Source organism: Lampetra fluviatilis, chromosome 58 (assembly GCF_964198595.1).
Source record: "Lampetra fluviatilis chromosome 58, kcLamFluv1.1, whole genome shotgun sequence".
NCBI classification, from domain to species: Eukaryota; Metazoa; Chordata; class Hyperoartia; order Petromyzontiformes; family Petromyzontidae; genus Lampetra; species Lampetra fluviatilis.
This window is the reverse complement of record NC_136332.1, coordinates 2894389-2915131: the sequence shown is the minus strand read 5'-3', so window position 1 is coordinate 2915131 and position 20743 is coordinate 2894389. Positions and strand designations below refer to the sequence as shown.

The 20743-nt window shown below is 51.2% G+C and overlaps 3 protein-coding genes across 3 annotated transcripts in view; 2 read left to right on the top strand and 1 right to left on the bottom strand.

The window, feature by feature from the left end:
• Positions 1-14299, bottom strand: part of ELAC2 (elaC ribonuclease Z 2) — a 54689-nt gene extending 40390 nt beyond the window's left edge. Inside the window, exons 1-4 of the mRNA XM_078880743.1 lie at positions 13712-14299; positions 9118-9179; positions 2371-2421; positions 1596-1666 (exon numbers count right to left, since the gene is read on the bottom strand). Of these exons, the coding sequence (XP_078736869.1) occupies positions 1596-1666; positions 2371-2421; positions 9118-9179; positions 13712-14029 (502 nt within the window). The 5' untranslated portion in view covers positions 14030-14299. The remainder of the gene's footprint in view (positions 1-1595; positions 1667-2370; positions 2422-9117; positions 9180-13711) is intronic.
• The window catches only part of TBC1D24 (TBC1 domain family member 24), a 525632-nt gene that overhangs the window by 221119 nt on the left and 283770 nt on the right, over positions 1-20743 (top strand). The gene's annotated exons all lie outside the window — the stretch shown is intronic.
• LOC144950597 (ankyrin repeat domain-containing protein 40-like) overlaps positions 18525-20743 on the top strand; it is a 35117-nt gene continuing 32898 nt past the window's right edge. Inside the window, exon 1 of the mRNA XM_078880751.1 lies at positions 18525-18614. Within this exon, the coding sequence (XP_078736877.1) occupies positions 18593-18614 (22 nt within the window). The 5' untranslated portion in view covers positions 18525-18592. The remainder of the gene's footprint in view (positions 18615-20743) is intronic.

Below are 20743 nucleotides of genomic sequence, written 5' to 3'. Positions count from 1 at the left end.
TCGGGGTCTTGAGACTCGGCTCCAGGAGACCGGGTCTCAGGATCTTGAGACTCGGCTCCAGGAGACCGGGTCTCAGGGTCTCGAGACTCGGATTCCAGGAGACCGGGTCTCAGAGCCTCGAGACTCGGCTCCAGGAGACCGGGTCTCAGGGCCTCGAGACTCGGCTCCAGGAGACCGGGTCTCAGGGTCTTGAGACTCGGCTCCAGGAGACCGGGTCTCAGAGTCTTGAGACTCGGCTCCAGGAGACCGGGTCTCAGTGTCTTGAGACTCGGCTCCAGGAGACCGGGTCTCGGGGTCTTGAGACTCGGCTCCAGGAGACCGGGTCTCAGGATCTTGAGACTCGGCTCCAGGAGACCGGGTCTCAGTGTCTTGAGACTCGGCTCCAGGAGACCGGGTCTCAGGGTCTTGATACTCGGATTCCAGGAGACCGGGTCTCAGTGTCTTGAGGCTCGGCTCCAGGAGACCGGGTCTCAGGGTCTTGATACTCGGATTCCAGGAGACCGGGTCTCAGGGTCTTGAGACTCGGCTCCAGGAGACCGGGTCTCAGTGTCTTGAGGCTCGGCTCCAGGAGACCGGGTCTCAGGGTCTTGATACTCGGATTCCAGGAGACCGGGTCTCAGCGTCTCGAGACTCGGCTCCAGAAGACCGGGTCTCAGTGTCTTGAGGCTCGGCTCCAGGAGACCGGGTCTCAGGGTCTTGATACTCGGATTCCAGGAGACCGGGTCTCAGGGTCTTGAGACTCGGCTCCAGGAGACCGGGTCTCAGAGTCTTGAGACTCGGCTCCAGGAGACCGGGTCTCAGAGTCTTGAGACTCGGCTCCAGGAGACCGGGTCTCAGGGCCTCGAGACTCGGCTCCAGGAGACCGGGTCTCAGGGCCTCGAGACTCGGCTCCAGGAGACCGGGTCTCAGGGCCTTGAGACTCGGCTCCAGGAGACCGGGTCTCAGAGCCTCGAGACTCGGCTCCAGGAGACCGGGTCTCAGGGCCTTGAGACTCGGCTCCAGGAGACCGGGTCTCAGGGCCTCGAGACTCGGCTCCAGGAGACCGGGTCTCAGGGTCTTGAGACTCGGCTCCAGGAGACCGGGTCTCAGAGTCTTGAGACTCGGCTCCAGGAGACCGGGTCTCAGTGTCTTGAGACTCGGCTCCAGGAGACCGGGTCTCGGGGTCTTGAGACTCGGCTCCAGGAGACCGGGTCTCAGGATCTTGAGACTCGGCTCCAGGAGACCGGGTCTCAGGGTCTTGAGACTCGGCTCCAGAAGACCGGGTCTCAGTGTCTTGAGGCTCGGCTCCAGGAGACCGGGTCTCAGGGTCTTGATACTCGGATTCCAGGAGACCGGGTCTCAGCGTCTCGAGACTCGGCTCCAGAAGACCGGGTCTCAGGGTCTTGAGACTCGGCTCCAGGAGACCGGGTCTCAGAGTCTTGAGACTCGGCTCCAGGAGACCGGGTCTCAGAGTCTTGAGACTCGGCTCCAGGAGACCGGGTCTCAGAGTCTTGAGACTCGGCTCCAGGAGATCGGGTCTCAGAGTCTTGAGACTCGGCTCCAGGAGATCGGGTCTCAGCGTCTCGAGACTCGGCTCCAGAAGATGCCATATTTACCAGAAAGTCCTCCCACGTTGTTCCAGCTCATCCTCGTGAAGAAAATCTTGTCAAGCCGAGACATTTTGAGCCTAAACATGGGATGAGGAAATCATAAGACACACACAAAAAGACAAAGACCCCCCGTATAGCCTTAACAAAATGTCGGGCCAAGTTCTTTTAGCGAGCATCTATGAAGGCCAACCCAGTACACGAGGGGATGGGTGGCAAACTCCACTCCCGGCCGCCTTTGTCTCCCCAGTGGTGCAGTTTAGACACCACACCAGGTACACATTTGAGGCTGGGTCGACCTAGAGGAAGTCCAGGACCGGTTCAGACAATCGTCACTGGTGTTGGCCATGAGCGGGAATCGAACTCGGGTCACCGGGTTCGTAGCGCAGTTTGCTAAACGCTGCGCTATCGCTAGCACACAAACACATCGACAAGATACAGGGTGCGTCAAAAATGTTTTTAACACTTCTGAGAATTTGCTATCATATTCTTGGTTCTTTCGGTGAAGTCACGAAGAAGGAAAATAACAAAATAATAAAAATAAAACTATAAAATTATCACGACGTTTCTATTGCAACACAAGCGATCATCACCAGATGTGAAAACGGGTGTGGACCAAACAACTTCAAGGACAGTGCATACATTATCAGAGTTATGTTTTTTGTTTGCATAATGACTGCAGGTATTGTGGTCTATGCAAACATGACTCCTTGTAAAAAAAAGGTGTCAGTTTTGTTGCCAGATAAAAGGGTAAAAAACCAATTAGCACAGAGAGGACACTTACTTGTGTTCCATCATCACCCTCTGGACCCCTTCTCCACAGTTGAAGAGATATCTACGCGGCACAAAGCGAACGACAAACACACGGGGATCAGGGCAAGCGGGACGCTGCACTGGTAACGAGGGGGCTGGGCAAGAATCCTGGGGTCCGATCGGGGTTTCTGCCACGACTCGGCCGTGTTCTCGCAAGTTGGTGGTCTCAGCTCGGTCAACGATGACTACGCAACAAATAAAATATTTTAAAATACTTTAAAATAAGTATAACCCGTAAAAACAAAGTTTTTCACTATAAATCCTTTATGTGCGTGGCGGCTAGAGTCCTCTCGTCCTCTGGCTTGAGATGGCTGCCACCTATGAGTCAGATGATTGCATTGCACCATTAAGCAATTGGTAATTAAATATAATATTTTTGTCCTAAAAAGTGTAAAATTTTGGAAAAAAAATTTCACGAACATTAATTGTCACGCACAACGAGTCTGTGTGGAAAATGTCAGCTCGATTGGATCACAGGAAGTGGGTTAAAAAACGACCGAAAGATTTGCACGGTCCTAAGCAAGCAAGCAAGCTTGCAAACAAGCAAGCAAGCACGCAAGCAAGCAAGCACGCGAACTTAATATAAAGGATTTAATAAACACGCTTTAATGAAATGTACTGTCCGAGCTGCCCCTTCCCCTGCCCCCTTCCCCCATCGCCCCTCCCCCCTCCTTCCACACCCCCCGCCCCTGGGCGTGGCTCCCCGAGGCTTGCCATGACGTCAGGGACCACGTGGTGATTTACAGGCAACGTCAGTTGAGCGTGGATAATTAGAGCCGTTAAAAATATTGCTTAAAATTATTTATTTTTAAATTTTCAATGATAGAATATCGTGTTGTCATCAGTATGACATAGCTATATTAAGATTGCAGTCGATACGACATTGGGAATACGGTTGAAATTGAGTTACAAGATTTTTGGATACGACAACACACACAGTAAGTTAAATAAAAGCGTGTAAAAAGTTTTAAAATAAATGTTTTGGATTTTTTATGACAGAATATCGTGTTGTCATCAGTATGACATACCCATACCAGGTCCGCAGTCGATATCACATTGGGAAGTGTGTAAAAATTGAGTTACAAGATTTATTTTTTGAGGATGCAACAGACGAAGCGAGTTAAATAAAAGCATGTAAACCCCCCCCCCCCCGGTTCTGCCCTTTAATTGGGAATTAAAATGTTGCTTTGATGGTCACACGGAGCAGGCGGCAACGTTCCTTCCCCTCTACTCTGTGTGGAGCAGAGCGCCACCTCAAAGGGATCTCAAGCGGTAGTTCTGCGACATCCGCTTCTGTGAGCCGTTGTCCAACACAGAGGGTGTCACCGCAACACCGCAACATCCCAAATGGTTTCTTGTTCTTTCTTTGTGTGGGCATCTGCACTGGACGATGAAACTAAACTAATCAAAACTATTACAATTCCTTATAAGGGAAACAAATAGCAATGAATAACAATTGAATGATTACCAATCTATATAATTACATTCTAGATTTGAAGCTTTCGTGACTGCAAGGATTCATATTCTTAGGTTTTTTCGGTAAAGTCACGTAGGTAAAACATTAAAATTAATAAAAGTAAAATAAAAATAAAAATCACGACGTTTCGGAGGCAACACAAGCTTCCGTCTTCAGATTAAACCGTCACAGCCACGACAGCTACTTGATACAGCTGTCGTGGCTGTGACGGTTCCACCTGAAGACGGAAGCTTGTGTTGCCTCCGAAACGTCGTGATTTTTATTTTACTTTTATTAATTTTAATGTTTTACCTACGTGACTTTACCGAAAAAACCTAAGAATATATAATTACCATAGCCTCCCCCTCTTTGCCTCGAATCACTGCACCAGATTGAATTAAATGATGACGTCACCCTGATGCTGCTCTATTTAAGACCGGGAGCAACAGGAGCGCTTCACCATTCTTGCCCGATGAAGCTGATTGTAATTATCAGCGAAACGTCGAACTACTCAAATAAAAAAATGCTGTTCATTTTCTCTTCAACACACCGGTGGGCTAAAGAAGTGAATTATTTTGTCCTTTGAAAAATGTGACACATTTTTTACTGTTTGGCTGTGTCGGGTGGTGGAGGGTTACGACACATTTCTAAATAACGCGATCTAACCCAAAAACCTAATATTATGAATAATAATGGTCGCGAAAGCCTACGTGTTAAATTAATCTCAACTGTTTTTTTTTCTTTATTTTACCCGGTAAGGCCCACTGACCTATACGGCCACAAACAATTGCTCGACCACGTGGCTTGTCAAGTGGACATTTACAGCAGCCAAATACTCTCAAAGTATGCCATTTCTAATTGTGGAGAGGAAAAGCAGAGGACCCAGAAAAAAACTCATACAGCCATTGGGAGAGAGACACGCAAACTCCAAATATACAGATGTCAGGGTCGGGATCAAACCCACGACCTCCTGCATACCAGGCGAGGGTGGTAACATTTCGCCACTATGGCATCTACCATCTATTTAAAAAAACGATTAACTCTTTTTTTTATTTTACCAGGAAAGGCCCACTGAGCTATGTAGCTCTTTTTCAGAAGCGACCTGGACCACAAATGATAGCTCGACGAAAGTGGGTTATCACGTGCAAATTTCTGGCATCCGTGTTTCCCAACGTTGATGTTTCCAAACGTGGAGAAACATCCACGCGACTACGGGGAGAGAGAGACACGCAAACTCCAAATATACAGCAGGCATCAGGGTCGGGATCGAACCCACGACCTCCTGTACACCAGGCAAGGTAGTTAACATCTCCTAACCACCGTGATGATGATGAGAGAGAGAGACACATAAACTCCAAATATACAATCTTAATTTTAGAACTTTCGTGACTGCAGGAATTATTATTTGGTTCTTTCGGTTAAGTCACGTCTAAAGATAAAATAATAAATTAAATTAAATAATAGAATACGACGTTTCGATTGCAACACAAGCAATCATCATCAGGTATAATGAAATAGCGACATAATATCTAACCAGAAAACTATAGACAGACATATTAGCAGACAGATATCACAAGATACATACATAGCGAGAGCAACACAGGTGACAGAGAGGGGTGATCGTCTCTGTGGGGTGGCCTTAAATAGACAGAGGGGGGGCGGAGGCAGAGAGAGGGAGGGGGGTTAGAAAAAATTAGCATATCAATGAGTGGTCCAAAAGAAAAAGAAAACGTGGTGCTGCGAGTACGATGGCACAGCAAGCAAGCCTGAAAATCAGGAGAAAGACACACTAAAATTAAATAACCTAGTAAAATATCGAAATGTAATGTAATACAACACAGAGGGTCGGTCAACACACAATTAACGCATAGCCTGGTTGATTACGTATTTCAAAGATTGCTAAGTTAGAATTTAAGTGTGAACATTCTAAAGAGGACACAGGCAGAGAAAACAAGTCGCCAGAGAGAGAGAAAAAAGATAAGCTTAAAACTTCCCCGTAGAAGTGGTTCAATCTTAATTTTAGAACTTTCGTGACTGCAGGAATTATTATTTGGTTCTTTCGGTTAAGTCACGTCTAAAGATAAAATAATAAATTAAATTAAATAATAGAATACGACGTTTCGATTGCAACACAAGCAATCATCATCAGGTATAATGAAATAGCGACATAATATCTAACCAGAAAACTATAGACAGACATATTAGCAGACAGATATCACAAGATACATACATAGCGAGAGCAACACAGGTGACAGAGAGGGGTGATCGTCTCTGTGGGGTGGCCTTAAATAGACAGAGGGGGGGCGGAGGCAGAGAGAGGGAGGGGGGTTAGAAAAAATTAGCATATCAATGAGTGGTCCAAAAGAAAAAGAAAACGTGGTGCTGCGAGTACGATGGCACAGCAAGCAAGCCTGAAAATCAGGAGAAAGACACACTAAAATTAAATAACCTAGTAAAATATCGAAATGTAATGTAATACAACACAGAGGGTCGGTCAACACACAATTAACGCATAGCCTGGTTGATTACGTATTTCAAAGATTGCTAAGTTAGAATTTAAGTGTGAACATTCTAAAGAGGACACAGGCAGAGAAAACAAGTCGCCAGAGAGAGAGAAAAAAGATAAGCTTAAAACTTCCCCGTAGAAGTGGTTCAATCTTAATTTTAGAACTTTCGTGACTGCAGGAATTATTATTTGGTTCTTTCGGTTAAGTCACGTCTAAAGATAAAATAATAAATTAAATTAAATAATAGAATACGACGTTTCGATTGCAACACAAGCAATCATCATCAGGTATAATGAAATAGCGACATAATATCTAACCAGAAAACTATAGACAGACATATTAGCAGACAGATATCACAAGATACATACATAGCGAGAGCAACACAGGTGACAGAGAGGGGTGATCGTCTCTGTGGGGTGGCCTTAAATAGACAGAGGGGGGGCGGAGGCAGAGAGAGGGAGGGGGGTTAGAAAAAATTAGCATATCAATGAGTGGTCCAAAAGAAAAAGAAAACGTGGTGCTGCGAGTACGATGGCACAGCAAGCAAGCCTGAAAATCAGGAGAAAGACACACTAAAATTAAATAACCTAGTAAAATATCGAAATGTAATGTAATACAACACAGAGGGTCGGTCAACACACAATTAACGCATAGCCTGGTTGATTACGTATTTCAAAGATTGCTAAGTTAGAATTTAAGTGTGAACATTCTAAAGAGGACACAGGCAGAGAAAACAAGTCGCCAGAGAGAGAGAAAAAAGATAAGCTTAAAACTTCCCCGTAGAAGTGGTTCAATCTTAATTTTAGAACTTTCGTGACTGCAGGAATTATTATTTGGTTCTTTCAGTTAAGTCACGTCTAAAGATAAAATAATAAATTAAATTAAATAATAGAATACGACGTTTCGATTGCAACACAAGCAATCATCATCAGGTATAATGAAATAGCGACATAATATCTAACCAGAAAACTATAGACAGACATATTAGCAGACAGATATCACAAGATACATACATAGCGAGAGCAACACAGGTGACAGAGAGGGGTGATCGTCTCTGTGGGGTGGCCTTAAATAGACAGAGGGGGGGCGGAGGCAGAGAGAGGGAGGGGGGTTAGAAAAAATTAGCATATCAATGAGTGGTCCAAAAGAAAAAGAAAACGTGGTGCTGCGAGTACGATGGCACAGCAAGCAAGCCTGAAAATCAGGAGAAAGACACACTAAAATTAAATAACCTAGTAAAATATCGAAATGTAATGTAATACAACACAGAGGGTCGGTCAACACACAATTAACGCATAGCCTGGTTGATTACGTATTTCAAAGATTGCAAAGTTAGAATTTAAGTGTGAACATTCTAAAGAGGACACAGGCAGAGAAAACAAGTCGCCAGAGAGAGAGAAAAAAGATAAGCTTAAAACTTCCCCGTAGAAGTGGTTCAATCTTAATTTTAGAACTTTCGTGACTGCAGGAATTATTATTTGGTTCTTTCGGTTAAGTCACGTCTAAAGATAAAATAATAAATTAAATTTAATAATAGAATACGACGTTTCGATTGCAACACAAGCAATCATCATCAGGTATAATGAAATAGCGACATAATATCTAACCAGAAAACTATAGACAGACATATTAGCAGACAGATATCACAAGATACATACATAGCGAGAGCAACACAGGTGACAGAGAGGGGTGATCGTCTCTGTGGGGTGGCCTTAAATAGACAGAGGGGGGGCGGAGGCAGAGAGAGGGAGGGGGGTTAGAAAAAATTAGCATATCAATGAGTGGTCCAAAAGAAAAAGAAAACGTGGTGCTGCGAGTACGATGGCACAGCAAGCAAGCCTGAAAATCAGGAGAAAGACACACTAAAATTAAATAACCTAGTAAAATATCGAAATGTAATGTAATACAACACAGAGGGTCGGTCAACACACAATTAACGCATAGCCTGGTTGATTACGTATTTCAAAGATTGCTAAGTTAGAATTTAAGTGTGAACATTCTAAAGAGGACACAGGCAGAGAAAACAAGTCGCCAGAGAGAGAGAAAAAAGATAAGCTTAAAACTTCCCCGTAGAAGTGGTTCAATCTTAATTTTAGAACTTTCGTGACTGCAGGAATTATTATTTGGTTCTTTCGGTTAAGTCACGTCTAAAGATAAAATAATAAATTAAATTAAATAATAGAATACGACGTTTCGATTGCAACACAAGCAATCATCATCAGGTATAATGAAATAGCGACATAATATCTAACCAGAAAACTATAGACAGACATATTAGCAGACAGATATCACAAGATACATACATAGCGAGAGCAACACAGGTGACAGAGAGGGGTGATCGTCTCTGTGGGGTGGCCTTAAATAGACAGAGGGGGGGCGGAGGCAGAGAGAGGGAGGGGGGTTAGAAAAAATTAGCATATCAATGAGTGGTCCAAAAGAAAAAGAAAACGTGGTGCTGCGAGTACGATGGCACAGCAAGCAAGCCTGAAAACAAATATACAGTAGCAGGCGTCAGGGTAAGGATCAAACCCACGACCTCCTGTGTACCAGGCGAGGTAGTTAACATCTCTTAGCCACCGTGATGATGATGAGAGAGAAACACCGCAAACTCCAAATATACAGCAGGTGTCAAAGGTCGGGATCGAACCCACGACCTCCTGTGTACCAGGCGAGGTAGTTAACATCTCCTAGCCAGCGTGGCCCAATGAAGCCACTGGGTAGAGGGTAGATGGGGGCAGGGCAGTGTTGGTGTCACCTGTTGAAGTCCGAGAACAAGAAGAGTGCTGGTCCGGACCCCCTCTGTCCAGAGTTCACCACCTGGGCGGACAGATTGACAAGCGAGGAAGTTATAATCAGAACATTCATTTATACAGAGAGAAAAATCCGATGAGCTATGAAGCTCTTGTGTTAACGATGTCCAGTAGAGGCAGGTCAGAACAACAAATAGAAAAACACGATAACAGTGCAAAGTATAGGAAATGCAAATAAATCACTTCATAAAATATACAAATAAATGTGTTTTTTTCTTATCTTACCAGGTAAAGCCCACTGAGCTATTAGCTTCTCTTTTTTTAGAAGCGACCTGGCCACAAACGATAACTCAAAGCAGTGGCTTATCGCGTGGAAATGTTTCGCAGCAAAATAGTCAATGACAATTTAAACGCTGCTTTTCTAAACGTGGAGGGGTTAAAACCGGAGGACCCGGAGAGAAAAAATCGATACGACCGTGGCGGTGAGGGAATTGTGACTCTGTACTTGGGGAACGATGGTGAGGATGGGGTCGAGGAGAGGGAGCTTGTTATGTTTATAGGGGCCGTGAGTGTCTGTGTATGTCTCTGTGTCCACGCTTCTGTAACAATGTATTTATGTGTGTACCTCCGCCTGTCTGCCTCTATCGCTTTCTCCCGTGTCGTCTACCGAGACCACATTGAGTTTTGTAACAATGAAAGTGGGCTTGGACAGGACGCATCACTACTCGTGTTATCATGGTTGGCTACGCACGGTGCGAAAGAAGTTCAACATACAGGACATGTGTAGTGACATAGAGTCGGCCACGTAGCAGCATAGCGCTGCCTGCTGGCAGGGAAGGGGATCTGCAGCTCACAGCAGCCCTCACTGACAGCAGGCCACGTGATAGACCAGAGAGGGATGTAGGGGAAAGGTCACGGAAGGGTCACATCGAGAACCCGCTGGAAGGTTCCAGAAGGGGGCGTGGCCGGGAGCGGAGCCAGGCCACGCTGGCAGTAAAAGAGGGGCCCTGGGAGGGGAGCTCAGGGCTGTCGTGTGGAGCGGGGTCCCGTTGTGCCGCTGGAATCTTCACCGTCACCAGTCAGGCAGTCTACCGGCTGTCCTGACTGGGAACCGTAGTCACTAAGTGTTCACTGTCAGGCCGTGTTAATAAACCAGAGTCAGTCACTACACATGTATCACTCATCTGTCATGTCTCTAACACCATCTCCACGACTCCCAGACATCTTCTCTCCAACATCTCTAATACTGAACCCCCTCTCACTCACCTCGCGGTGGCTAGGAGATGTTAACTACCTCGCCTGGTGTTCTTGGTTCTTTCGGTAAAGTCATGTAGAAGGGAAATAATAAAAATAAAACATATATCTGTCGGGGAGACAGACGCTGTCTCAGACGCTGTCTCCCCGACAGACCTGGTCTTCACCTGAGGACGGCTGCTTGCGTTGTGGCCGAAACGTCGTGAGAATTATTTTATGTTTTATTTTTATTATTTTATTATTTCCCTTCTACGTGACTTTACCGAAAGAACCAAGAAGATGAATCCCTGCAGTCACGAAAGCTTTAAATCGATACCTCGCCTGGTATACAGGAGGTCGTGGGTTTGATCCCGACCAAGACGTTTGATGTGTATTTGGAGTTTGTGTGTCTCTCTCTCATCATCATCACGGTGGCTAGGAGATGTTAACTACCTCGCCTGGTATACAGGAGGTCGTGGGTTCGATCCTGACCAAGACGTTTGCTGTGTATTTGGAGTTTGCGTGTCTCTCTCTCATCAGCATCACGGTGGCTAGGAGATGTTAACTACCTCGCCTGGTATGCAGGCGGTCGTGGGTTCAATCGCAACCCTGACGTCTGCTGTATATTTGTAGTTTGCGTGTCTCTCTCTCTTCCCGTGGTCGCGTGGATTTTCTCAGGGTCCTCCGGTTTTCCCCTTCACGTTCAGAATCTATATCACGCGTTTAGAGTATTTGGCTGCAATAAATGTCCACGCACATATGCCCCTTAGTTGCGCCATCATTTTAGATAGCCAGGTCACTTCTTGAAAAAGAGCTGCTTTCTAGCTCAGCGGGGGCTTACCTGGTAAATAAAAAAAATGCGTTAAGTTATTTTAGTCATCAACCATTAATGTATCTTCCCGTGCCACATGCATCACTCATCATCATCCTCCATCGCTCACCGTGCCAATTGAAGATTTGCATGCACAGGGAACTTGTCTTAAGTGTCCAAGCAGCCCAACCCTCTATACGGGGTTGCTTAATAAAAAAAATGTTGTAACACTTCTGAGAATTTGTCAACAATTCCACGATAGGAGACCACCTGGAGAAGATTCCAGGCACGCGTTGACAATTATGGTTTAGTGGGAGAATCTTTGACGTTTTGAAGCGATTAACTTTGTAAATGTTGTGGCTTGGCTCTCCAACACACCGGTGGTGCTGTACTAGAATAATACACTATACACTACACTATACATTATCCACTACACTAAACACTACACTAAACACTTTACAATACACTACACTACTATATACTACACTACTATATACTACACTACTACACACTACACTATACACTAGTGCTGTACTAGTATACACTACACACTACTATACACTACACTATGCATTACACTACTATACACTACTATACACTACACTATTACACCATGCACTACACTATACACTACACTACTACACACTAGTGCTGTACGAGTGACGAATTGGCCACGTTCTGTTTCCGTGACAACCCTTACTAGTTGGCTGTGTCGGGTGGTGGCGGGTTTCAACGACACAATTATATTTTCGCGATCTCACCCAAAAACCTTTATTGTGTATTAACATTACATTTGTTATCATGTTAACAGCGTACTATTATCCCCTCCTTTTTCCATTGAAAACGATATAGTCCCATATAAGTGTTAGAATTTCAAGAGCCGCCAATGCACGCACTGTGTGTGTGTGGCGATCACCACCACGACCTCGTCTAGAGAGAGTGACGGTGGCTGGGCCATCATCAGTGGGCAATGGTCACGACGCAGTCCCTCGAAAGAGGCCCCCCCCCCACCTCCCTTGCATGCGGCTCCGCGGGTTGTCGATCCCCTTTGTCCTCGGACCAGGGAGACCAGGGAGACCAAGAGGACCCCCCCCCCCCTTGAGGGCAGTAGGGGACCCCCCCTGAGGGCAGTAGGAGACCTCCCCTGAGGGCAGTAGGAGACCCCCCCTGAGGGCAGTAGGGGACCCCCCCTGAGGGCAGGAGACCCCCCCTGAGGGCAGTAAGGGACCCCCCCCCCCCGAGGGCAGTAGGGGACCCCCCCCCTGAGGGCAGTAGGGGACCCCCCCTGAGGGCAGTAGGAGACCCCCCCTGAGGGCAGTAGGGGACCCCCCCTGAGGGCAGTAGGAGACCCACCCTGAGGGCAGTAGGGGACCTCCCCTGAGGGCAGTAGGAGACCCCCCCTGAGGGCAGTAGGGGACCCCCCCCTGAGGGCAGGAGACCCCCCCTGAGGGCAGTAGGGGACCCCCCCTGAGGGCAGTAGGAGACCCCCCCTGAGGGCAGTAGGGGACCCCCCCTGAGGGCAGTAGGAGACCCCCCGAGGGCAGTAAGGGACCCCCCCCCTGAGGGCAGTAGGGGACCCCCCCTGAGGGCAGTAGGGGACCCCCACCTGAGGGCAGTAGGGGACCCCCCCCGAGGGCAGTAGGGGACCCCCCCCCCTGAGGGCAATAGGGGACCCCCCCCCTGAGGGCAGTAGGGGACCCCCCCCCCTGAGGGCAGTAGGGGACCCCCCCCCTGAGGGCAGTAGGGGACCCCCCCCTGAGGGCAGTAGGAGACCCCCCCCGAGGGCAGTAGGGGACCCCCCCCCCCCGAGGACAGTAGGGGACACCCCCCCCTGAGGGCAGTAGGGGACCCCCCCCCCTGAGGGCAGTAGGGGACCCCCCCCTTGAGGGCAGTAGGGGACCCCCCCCCCCCGAGGGCAGTAGGGGACCCCCCCCCCTTGAGGGCAGTAGGGGACCCCCCCCCTTGAGGGCAGTAGGGGACCCCCCCCCCGAGGGCAGTAGGGGACCCCCCCCCCCTTGAGGGCAGTAGGGGACCCCCCCCCCGAGGGCAGTAGGGGACCCCCCCCTGAGGGCAGTAGGGGACCCCCCCCCCTGAGGGCAGTAGGGGACCCCCCCCCCTTGAGGGCAGTAGGGGACCCCCCCCCCGAGGGCAGTAGGGGACCCCCCCCCTTGAGGGCAGTAGGGGACCCCCCCCCCCCTTGAGGGCAGTAGGGGACCCCCCCCCCGAGGGCAGTAGGGGACCCCCCCCCCCCGAGGGCAGTAGGGGACCCCCCCCCCTGAGGGCAGTAGGGGACCCCCCACCTTGAGGGCAGTAGGGGACCCCCCCCCCGAGGGCAGTAGGGGACCCCCCCTGAGGGCAGTAGGGGACCCCCCCCCTGAGGGCAGTAGGGGACCCCCCCCCCTTGAGGGCAGTAGGGGACCCCCCCCCCCCGAGGACAGTAGGGGACACCCCCCGAGGGCAGTAGGGGACCCCCCCCTGAGGACACCCCCCCCCACCGAGGACCCCCCCCCCCCGAGGACCCCCCCCCCCCCCCAGGACCATGCACCACCACTCGCCTGCAGGAAGACCGAGGACGGCGTGTGTGTGAGGGCATACACAGCGCCGGCCGTGCGCCTCTTGTCTCTGCTCTTCAGGTGCTTCAGGGTCGGCTGTGAGCCTGGAGTCGAAGCGGGGCCCGCGTTCATCTCGGCGGCGCTCGGGAACTTATTGGCGAGGCGAGACGCCGCCGCCGCCCACGACGCCGCAGCGCTTCGAGGCTGCGCGTCTCGCCGCGTCCCGCTGCTCAATCGCCGCAGGCTTTTCAGGCAACGCAGGCTTCTCACGGCCCGACCCGAGGCCCCGAGCGCTTTGGCGGCAACGAGCGGCGAATTCATCAAAATCTGTGCCGCCGCGCCCGGGCTCAGCGTGGCGACATTGCGTGGCTTGCAGACAGTTAAAGGTTGACGGGGGAGGAGGAGGAGGGCAAGGATTTGTTAGGGAGCGCGTTGCGTTGAGTGACACACAGACACACACACGCGCACGTGTCGAACAGCTGATTCCGGCTGAAGTGTCCGGGGGTCGCGCTTCGCCATTGGTCGGCTCGGCGTGACGTCACGATGACGTCGCGCGTCCGTGACCGCGTCCGGGCGGGAGGGCGAAGTCGACTTCCCCGCCGCCATATTGGGTAGGGGTGTGTAGGTGGGGGTGTGTGTGTGTAGGGGTGTGTGTAGGTGGGGGTGTGTGTAGGGGTGTGTGTCCGGCAAAACAACCTCCTACCTCCTCGCGGTGCCGGACGGGCAACACTGTCGTGGGCAGTGCTGTGGGGGGAGGGCCAATGCCCATTGGCCTCTCCCCTCATGGCGTCTGTGACCACCACAGTGGCTAAACGGGGGCTCTGGACGGGTGCGAGGGGCTGGTAACCCCTCCACCTTCAATTAACCACCACTAAACTACGAAGTAAACATAAACCTGTAATTAATAAGCTTGTGCCGGAGGCCCCGGGGGGTCAGGCTTTTATGACGTCTCCTGGCCAAACCCCATTTGGCGGAGCCAGGAGATTGAATTTTAACCCTCGGGGCTCCTCCAGAAACAACGAAAAACCATTGCGGATGGCCACGTGGAATGTTCGAACGCTCACTGCGGAGGAGAGGCTGCCACTCCTCTGTCGGGAGCTGGACCGGTACCGCCTGGATCTCTGTGGCATTCAGGAGGTCCGGTGGACCGGTTCTGGCTCCTGCCACCATGAGGGGTGGACAGTCCTCTACTCGGGGCAGGAGACTGCCAAACAACAGGGTGTGGCTCTTCTTCTGAACAAAAGAATGAAGGGGGCGTGGGAGCGTGGCGGTGAGGTGTGGGAAGCTGTAAGCCCCAGGATACTTTGGGCTCGCCTTCCCATCAACCAGAGGCGAGGAGTGGTGGTCGTGGTTACTTATGCCCCCACCGAAGACGAACATCCGTGGAGGGATGCAGGCAAAGCCGATGAGTCAGACGCTTTCTATGACCTACTGTCACAGGTGCTGGCTAAAGTGGCCACTCGGGACAGAGTCATCTTGTTGGGTGACTTCAATGCCCGAGTTGGTCATGATGCTGGCACCTGGTCTGGAGTGATTGGAAGGCATGGGCCAGATCAGCTCAATAACAACGGTAGGAGGCTGCTAGATTTCTGTGCAGCCCATGGGCTTGTAATTACCAACACGCTCTTCCGGCATCGGCGCATCCACACAACATCATGGATGCATGCCGGGTCCAAGCAAGAACATCTGCTGGACTACGTAGTGACGGACCAGCGGATGCGAGCCCATGTCCTTGACACCAGGACCTACCGTGGAGCTGATCTGCCCTCTGACCATCGACTAGTCATCTGTAAGATGCGCCTGCCATTCTTCCACTCCGGTGGTGGGTGTACACCCAGGATCCCATTCCAACCAAAAGTGGCCTGGTCTAAGTTAGCTGATGAAAGTTGCAAGCGAGAATTTCATCATCGCTTGCAGCTGGGGTTGGCATCGTCCCCCACTCCACCTGATGTCGAGGGTAAATGGGCGAGGTTTAAGACTGTGACTCATGCAGCTGCAATGGCTGCTTTGGGTACGCGGTCCAGACCTCCCCGGGAACCCTGGCTGACGGAGGAGGTGTTCAGGTTAATTGAGAAAAAGCGACAGGCCCACTCTCATCGCCTACAGCATCCCACGTCAGAGAATGAGGAGGTTTACCGCAGCCTTCGCTCGGAGGTTCGGAGAGCCGTAAGGCGCTGTAAGGATGGGTGGTGGTCGCGGGTTGCTGAGGAGATGGAGTCTGCCTCAGTGGCCCGCGATCACAAATCACTATTTAACTCCATCAAAAAAGTAACCTGCAGCGCCACACCTATTACCATCATTAGAGGAAAAAACGGTGATCCAATCTCCGACCCCCAGGAACAGGTTTGCAGATTTGCTGAGCATTTCTGTGAGGTCCTGGGGGAGGGAAAATCTCTCAGCCAGGAAAACATCATGGCACAAAGTGGGGATAACCCTGCTGAGGCTGCGGTGCCTCAAATATTGGAAGAGGTCACCCCCTGTGAGTGGCTGGCTGAGGTACCGGCTGTTGAGGAAGTACTGAGGGCGATCCGGAGTCTGAGACCAGGGAAGGCACCGGGCAGAGATGATCTCCCAGGCGAAATGCTGAGGGAGGGTGGCGTTTGTGCACAGACTGCCCTATATGACATCATAACAACAGTCTGGACCACTGGACGGGTTCCGCAGGACTGGAAGGATGCCCTGGTGGTCCCCCTCTTTAAGAAGGGGGACCGCACAGACTGTAACAACTACAGGGGCATCTCACTCCTCAGTGTGCCGGGTAAGGTCCTGGCAAGGATTATTCAACATCGCCTTGCTAGGCATGCTGAGGAGAGGCTTGCGGAGCCCCAATGTGGTTTCAGGAAAGGGCGGTCCTGCACAGATGCCATATTTTCTGTCCGTCTGCTACAGCAGAGGTGTAGGGAATTCCAAAAAGACCTACATCTCTGCTTTATTGACCTGGTCAAGGCCTATGATACCATCAGTAGGACTGGGCTCTGGGTTGTTCTTCGTGCTTTCGGAGTCCCTGACCCTCTGCTCACGATCATTAAGGACCTTCATGATGGTGAGCGGGCCCGGGTAAAACTACGTGGCCGGGAGTCGGAGCCTTTCCCTGTACACCTTGGGGTGCGACAGGGATGTCCTCTGGCTCCCACATTATTTAACATCTATTTCGACTGCGTAGTTCGTGAAGCCTTCAATAGCTGTACCGGGGGAATTACCATTTGGTACAGATATAATGGGAGGCTGATCGACGCCCGGGTGCGATCAAGGGATGGCTCCCTATTGGTCAACCACGTTATGTATGCCGATGATTTGGTAATAGCTGCTCATTCAGAAGAGGAGTTGGAGACGCTGCTGCTGAGGCTGGAGTGTGCCACTAAGAGGTGGGGCCTTACCATCAGCCCCACCAAAACTAAGCACCTGCCTGGGTATTTTGTACCATCGGGCACTCCGCCCCCACAACTCCCAATCGGTGATGGGGCAGTTGTGGAGAGAGTAGAGAGTTTCCCATACCTGGGCAGTGTGCTCATGACCAGCTCCAGTTTATCAGCAGAGGTCTCACTCCGAATCAGTCGAGCGGCAATATCTTTTCATCGGTTGCGTAACGCTGTGTGGAAGCTACCTGGTCTGTCGCTCCGCACGAAGCTTCAGGTCTTCTCGGCCACGGTCATTCCCTCCCTTCTCTACGCTTGCGAAACGTGGACCCCCCTAGTGGAGCATCTTCGCCGGTTGGAAACATTTAGGCTGGCCTGCCTACGATCCATCCTGGGTTTGACCAGGCTGGATTGTGTGAGGAGCTCACAAGTCCTTGAAAGATCTGGGCAAAGTCCCATCAGTGAGCTCCTCCGGCAGGCAAGGCTGCGTTGGCTGGGTCATGTAGCCCGCATGCCCAGCCACCGCATGCCTAAACAGCTTTTGTTCGGCCGGATCGAGGGGGCTAAACGGGCGCGGCACGGGCTAGAGAAGAGATGGAGTGATGTGGTACAGGAGGACGTGGAGCTGAGTGGACTTGCCGATGACTGGTACCAGCGGTGTCAAGATCGGCCTCAGTGGAGGAGGCTCGTGAAGGACGCTACTGGGCAGTTGGAGGCAGTCGCCCTCCAACAACAACGGAGGGCGGAGGAGCGACGCTCACAACAACGAGCGGAGCGCCGGGTGGCTCAAGCACAGCAAGTTGGCACAGTAGGGGGCACAGGTGGTGCATCAGCCAGTCATCTCGGTCATCTCGGTCAGTCGACCCGTGGCACCTGGGTCTGCCCCGTGACCTCCTGCCAGCGGGCGTTCGACACTTCACGTGGCCTCAAGGTGCACGTGGCCTGGCACAAGCGTCGTGGTGACGTCACCGCCACTTAGTGGCGAATGGCGGTTGTTGTGTGTAGGGGTGTGTGTAGGTGGGGGTGTGTGTGTGTAGGGGTGTGTGTAGGTGGGGGTGTGTGGTGGTGGAGGGGGTGGGGGTTGTGGTGGTGGGGGTGGTGGTGGTGGGGTTGGCCTGGGGGGTTGGCGGTGGGGGTGTTGGTGGAGGGGGTGGGGTGCGGTGGGTGGCGGTGGGGGTGGTGTAGTGGGGGAGGGTGATGGTGGGGGGGGTGGTGGAGGTGGGGGGGGGTGGTGGAGGTGGGGGTGGGTGGGGGATGGGGGTGGGTGGGGGGGATGGGGATGGTGGTGGGTGGGGGTGATGGTGGTGGGTGGGGGGGATGGTGGTGGGTGGGGGGGGGTGGGGATGGTGGTGGGTGGGGGGGGTGGATGGTGGTGGGTGGGGGGGGTGGATGGTGGTGGGTGGGGGGGGGTGGGGGAGATGGTGGTGGGTGTGGGGGGTGGGGGAGATGGTGGTGGGTGGGGGGGTGTTGCCGCGTGTGGAGCAACCTCACCACTACCGCCACCGCTCCTCTATAAATAGACGCGGAAATGGCAACGGAGGCGGCCGCTGGTAACGCGAAACATTTTCTCTCTTCGCGAATAAACTTTGTTGTTGCGTTTCGTGTTCAAGCCGCGAGACGACTCAATGTTTAACAGTTTAAAACCCACAACCTCACGGTCGTTTGCGCGCGTTCAAAGTTGTTGTTGTTGGTTGTTGTTGTAGTTGTTGTTGTGTATGGGGAGCGGTAGTGTGGCAGGTTCGCTCGCTGTCGACGATTTACCGAACCGTCCGCTGGACCTCCTCTAGGTAGACTGGGCCTCAAATGAGTCCCTAGCACGGCTGTGGTCGCTGGCCACCCACCCCCTCGCTGCTGGGACTCGCCAACAGCACTTGCCCCTACGGCCCTGCTAGAGGCTACCTGGGGGAGCTTTGTCTGTGTCTACTGGCTACTACTAACACAGCACTTGCCCCTAGAGCCTGGCACAGCCTACACGGGGTGGGGGGGGAGCTTTGTCTTTGGTGGGGTAAAATGTGTAGTGTACAGTAGTGTACAGTGTAGTGTACAGTAATGTACAGTGTGGTGTACAGTAGTGTGCAGTAGTGTACAGTGTAGTGTGTCGTGGCGTACAGTGTAGTGAATAATAGTGTAGTGTATAGTGTAGTGTATAGTAGTGTGTAGTGTATAGTGTAGTGTATAGTAGTGTATAGTAGTGTAGTGTATAGTAGTGTAGTGTATAGTAGTGTAGTGTATAGTAGTGTCGTGTATAGTGGTGTAGTGTACAGTAGTGTAGTGTATCTAACCTATATAATTCATTTTTTGTCTGTCTGTCTATCTGTCTGTCTATCTGTCTGTCCGTCCGTCTGCGTACGCTCCCTTGCGGGGGATGTAGCTCTCGGACCGTGGGGTTCGCCGAGATTAAATTTTGCAGGTGGGCACGCCCCCGGCCCCGCGGTAAACTTAGGCATTTCCGATTTTTCGTCTCTAAACTTTAAATCGGCCCGATTATCGATTTAGTGCGATTTCTCTTTATTTATATATTTAAAGCTTTATTTATTTAATATCGCCGACCGGCGCGGACCACGGCGGTTGCCCCTGGCAACGGGTAGCAACAACTTCGCTGCGGGGTGGACGCCATTTTTAATTTCCGTTAAAAATATGCGCACGCATTAACACGCGACTCTGAGGTAAATTCATCAAAGTTTCACGTCCTCTTCACTCCCCCCCACCCCAATGTGTGCAATTACTATTATAGGGTCGGTAGATAATAAAATTATAGAGATTAGACAGTATTATTGTAGCGCGGGGGGGGGGGTTAACGGCCCCAGTACCCAGCCTCAGCCGGGTGGGCAATCTAGGCGAGGCCGGAGGCTCTGCACGGTACTAGGCCTCGACACGCAAGTCTGTCAGGCGTCGACTTTGTGGTATAAACTCGATATACCCAGCGTTGCCCGGGGGAAAAATACATTTAAAATCTTCTGAAAACTTTAAAACATAACATCCCAATGAAAATACAACTGTGTAATTAAAACTCTAAACCCGACCGCGCCAAGAATCGATTCTCTGAATCGCGAAAAGGAATCGAAGGTTGTAGATTCATTTAGAATCGCCTTATTTCCGTTTAATATTAGTTGGTTATAGAGTTGATATAAACTGCTACGAATGGGAAATATCCGGCGTTGACCGGGGCTAAAATATAATTAAAAACTCCTGAAAACTTTAAAACATAACATAACAATGAAAATAAAACTCTGTAATTAAAAATGGAAACCTCCTATGCGCCAGGAATCGATTCTTTGAATCGCGCAAAGGAATCATCGAAGGTTGTAGATTCCTTTAGGATCGCCCTTAACATGTGGTGAGGGGGAGAGTGGCGAGGGGGAGAGTGGCGGTGGTGTGGGTGAGTGGCGGTGGTGTGGGTGAGTGGCGGTGGTGTGGGTGAGTGGCGGTGGTGTGGGTGAGTGGCGGTGGTGTGGGTGAGTGGCGGTGGTGTGGGTGAGTGGCGGTGGTGTGGGTGAGTGGCGGTGGTGTGGGTGAGTGGTGGTGGTGTGGGTGAGTGGTGAGGGTGTGGGTGAGTGGTGAGGGTGAGGTTGAGTGGTGAGGGTGAGTGGGGAGGGTGAGTGGTGATTGTTGAGGGTGTGATTGGTGAGGATGAGTGGTGAGTAGTGAGGGTGAGTGGTGAGGGTGAGTGGTGAGGGTG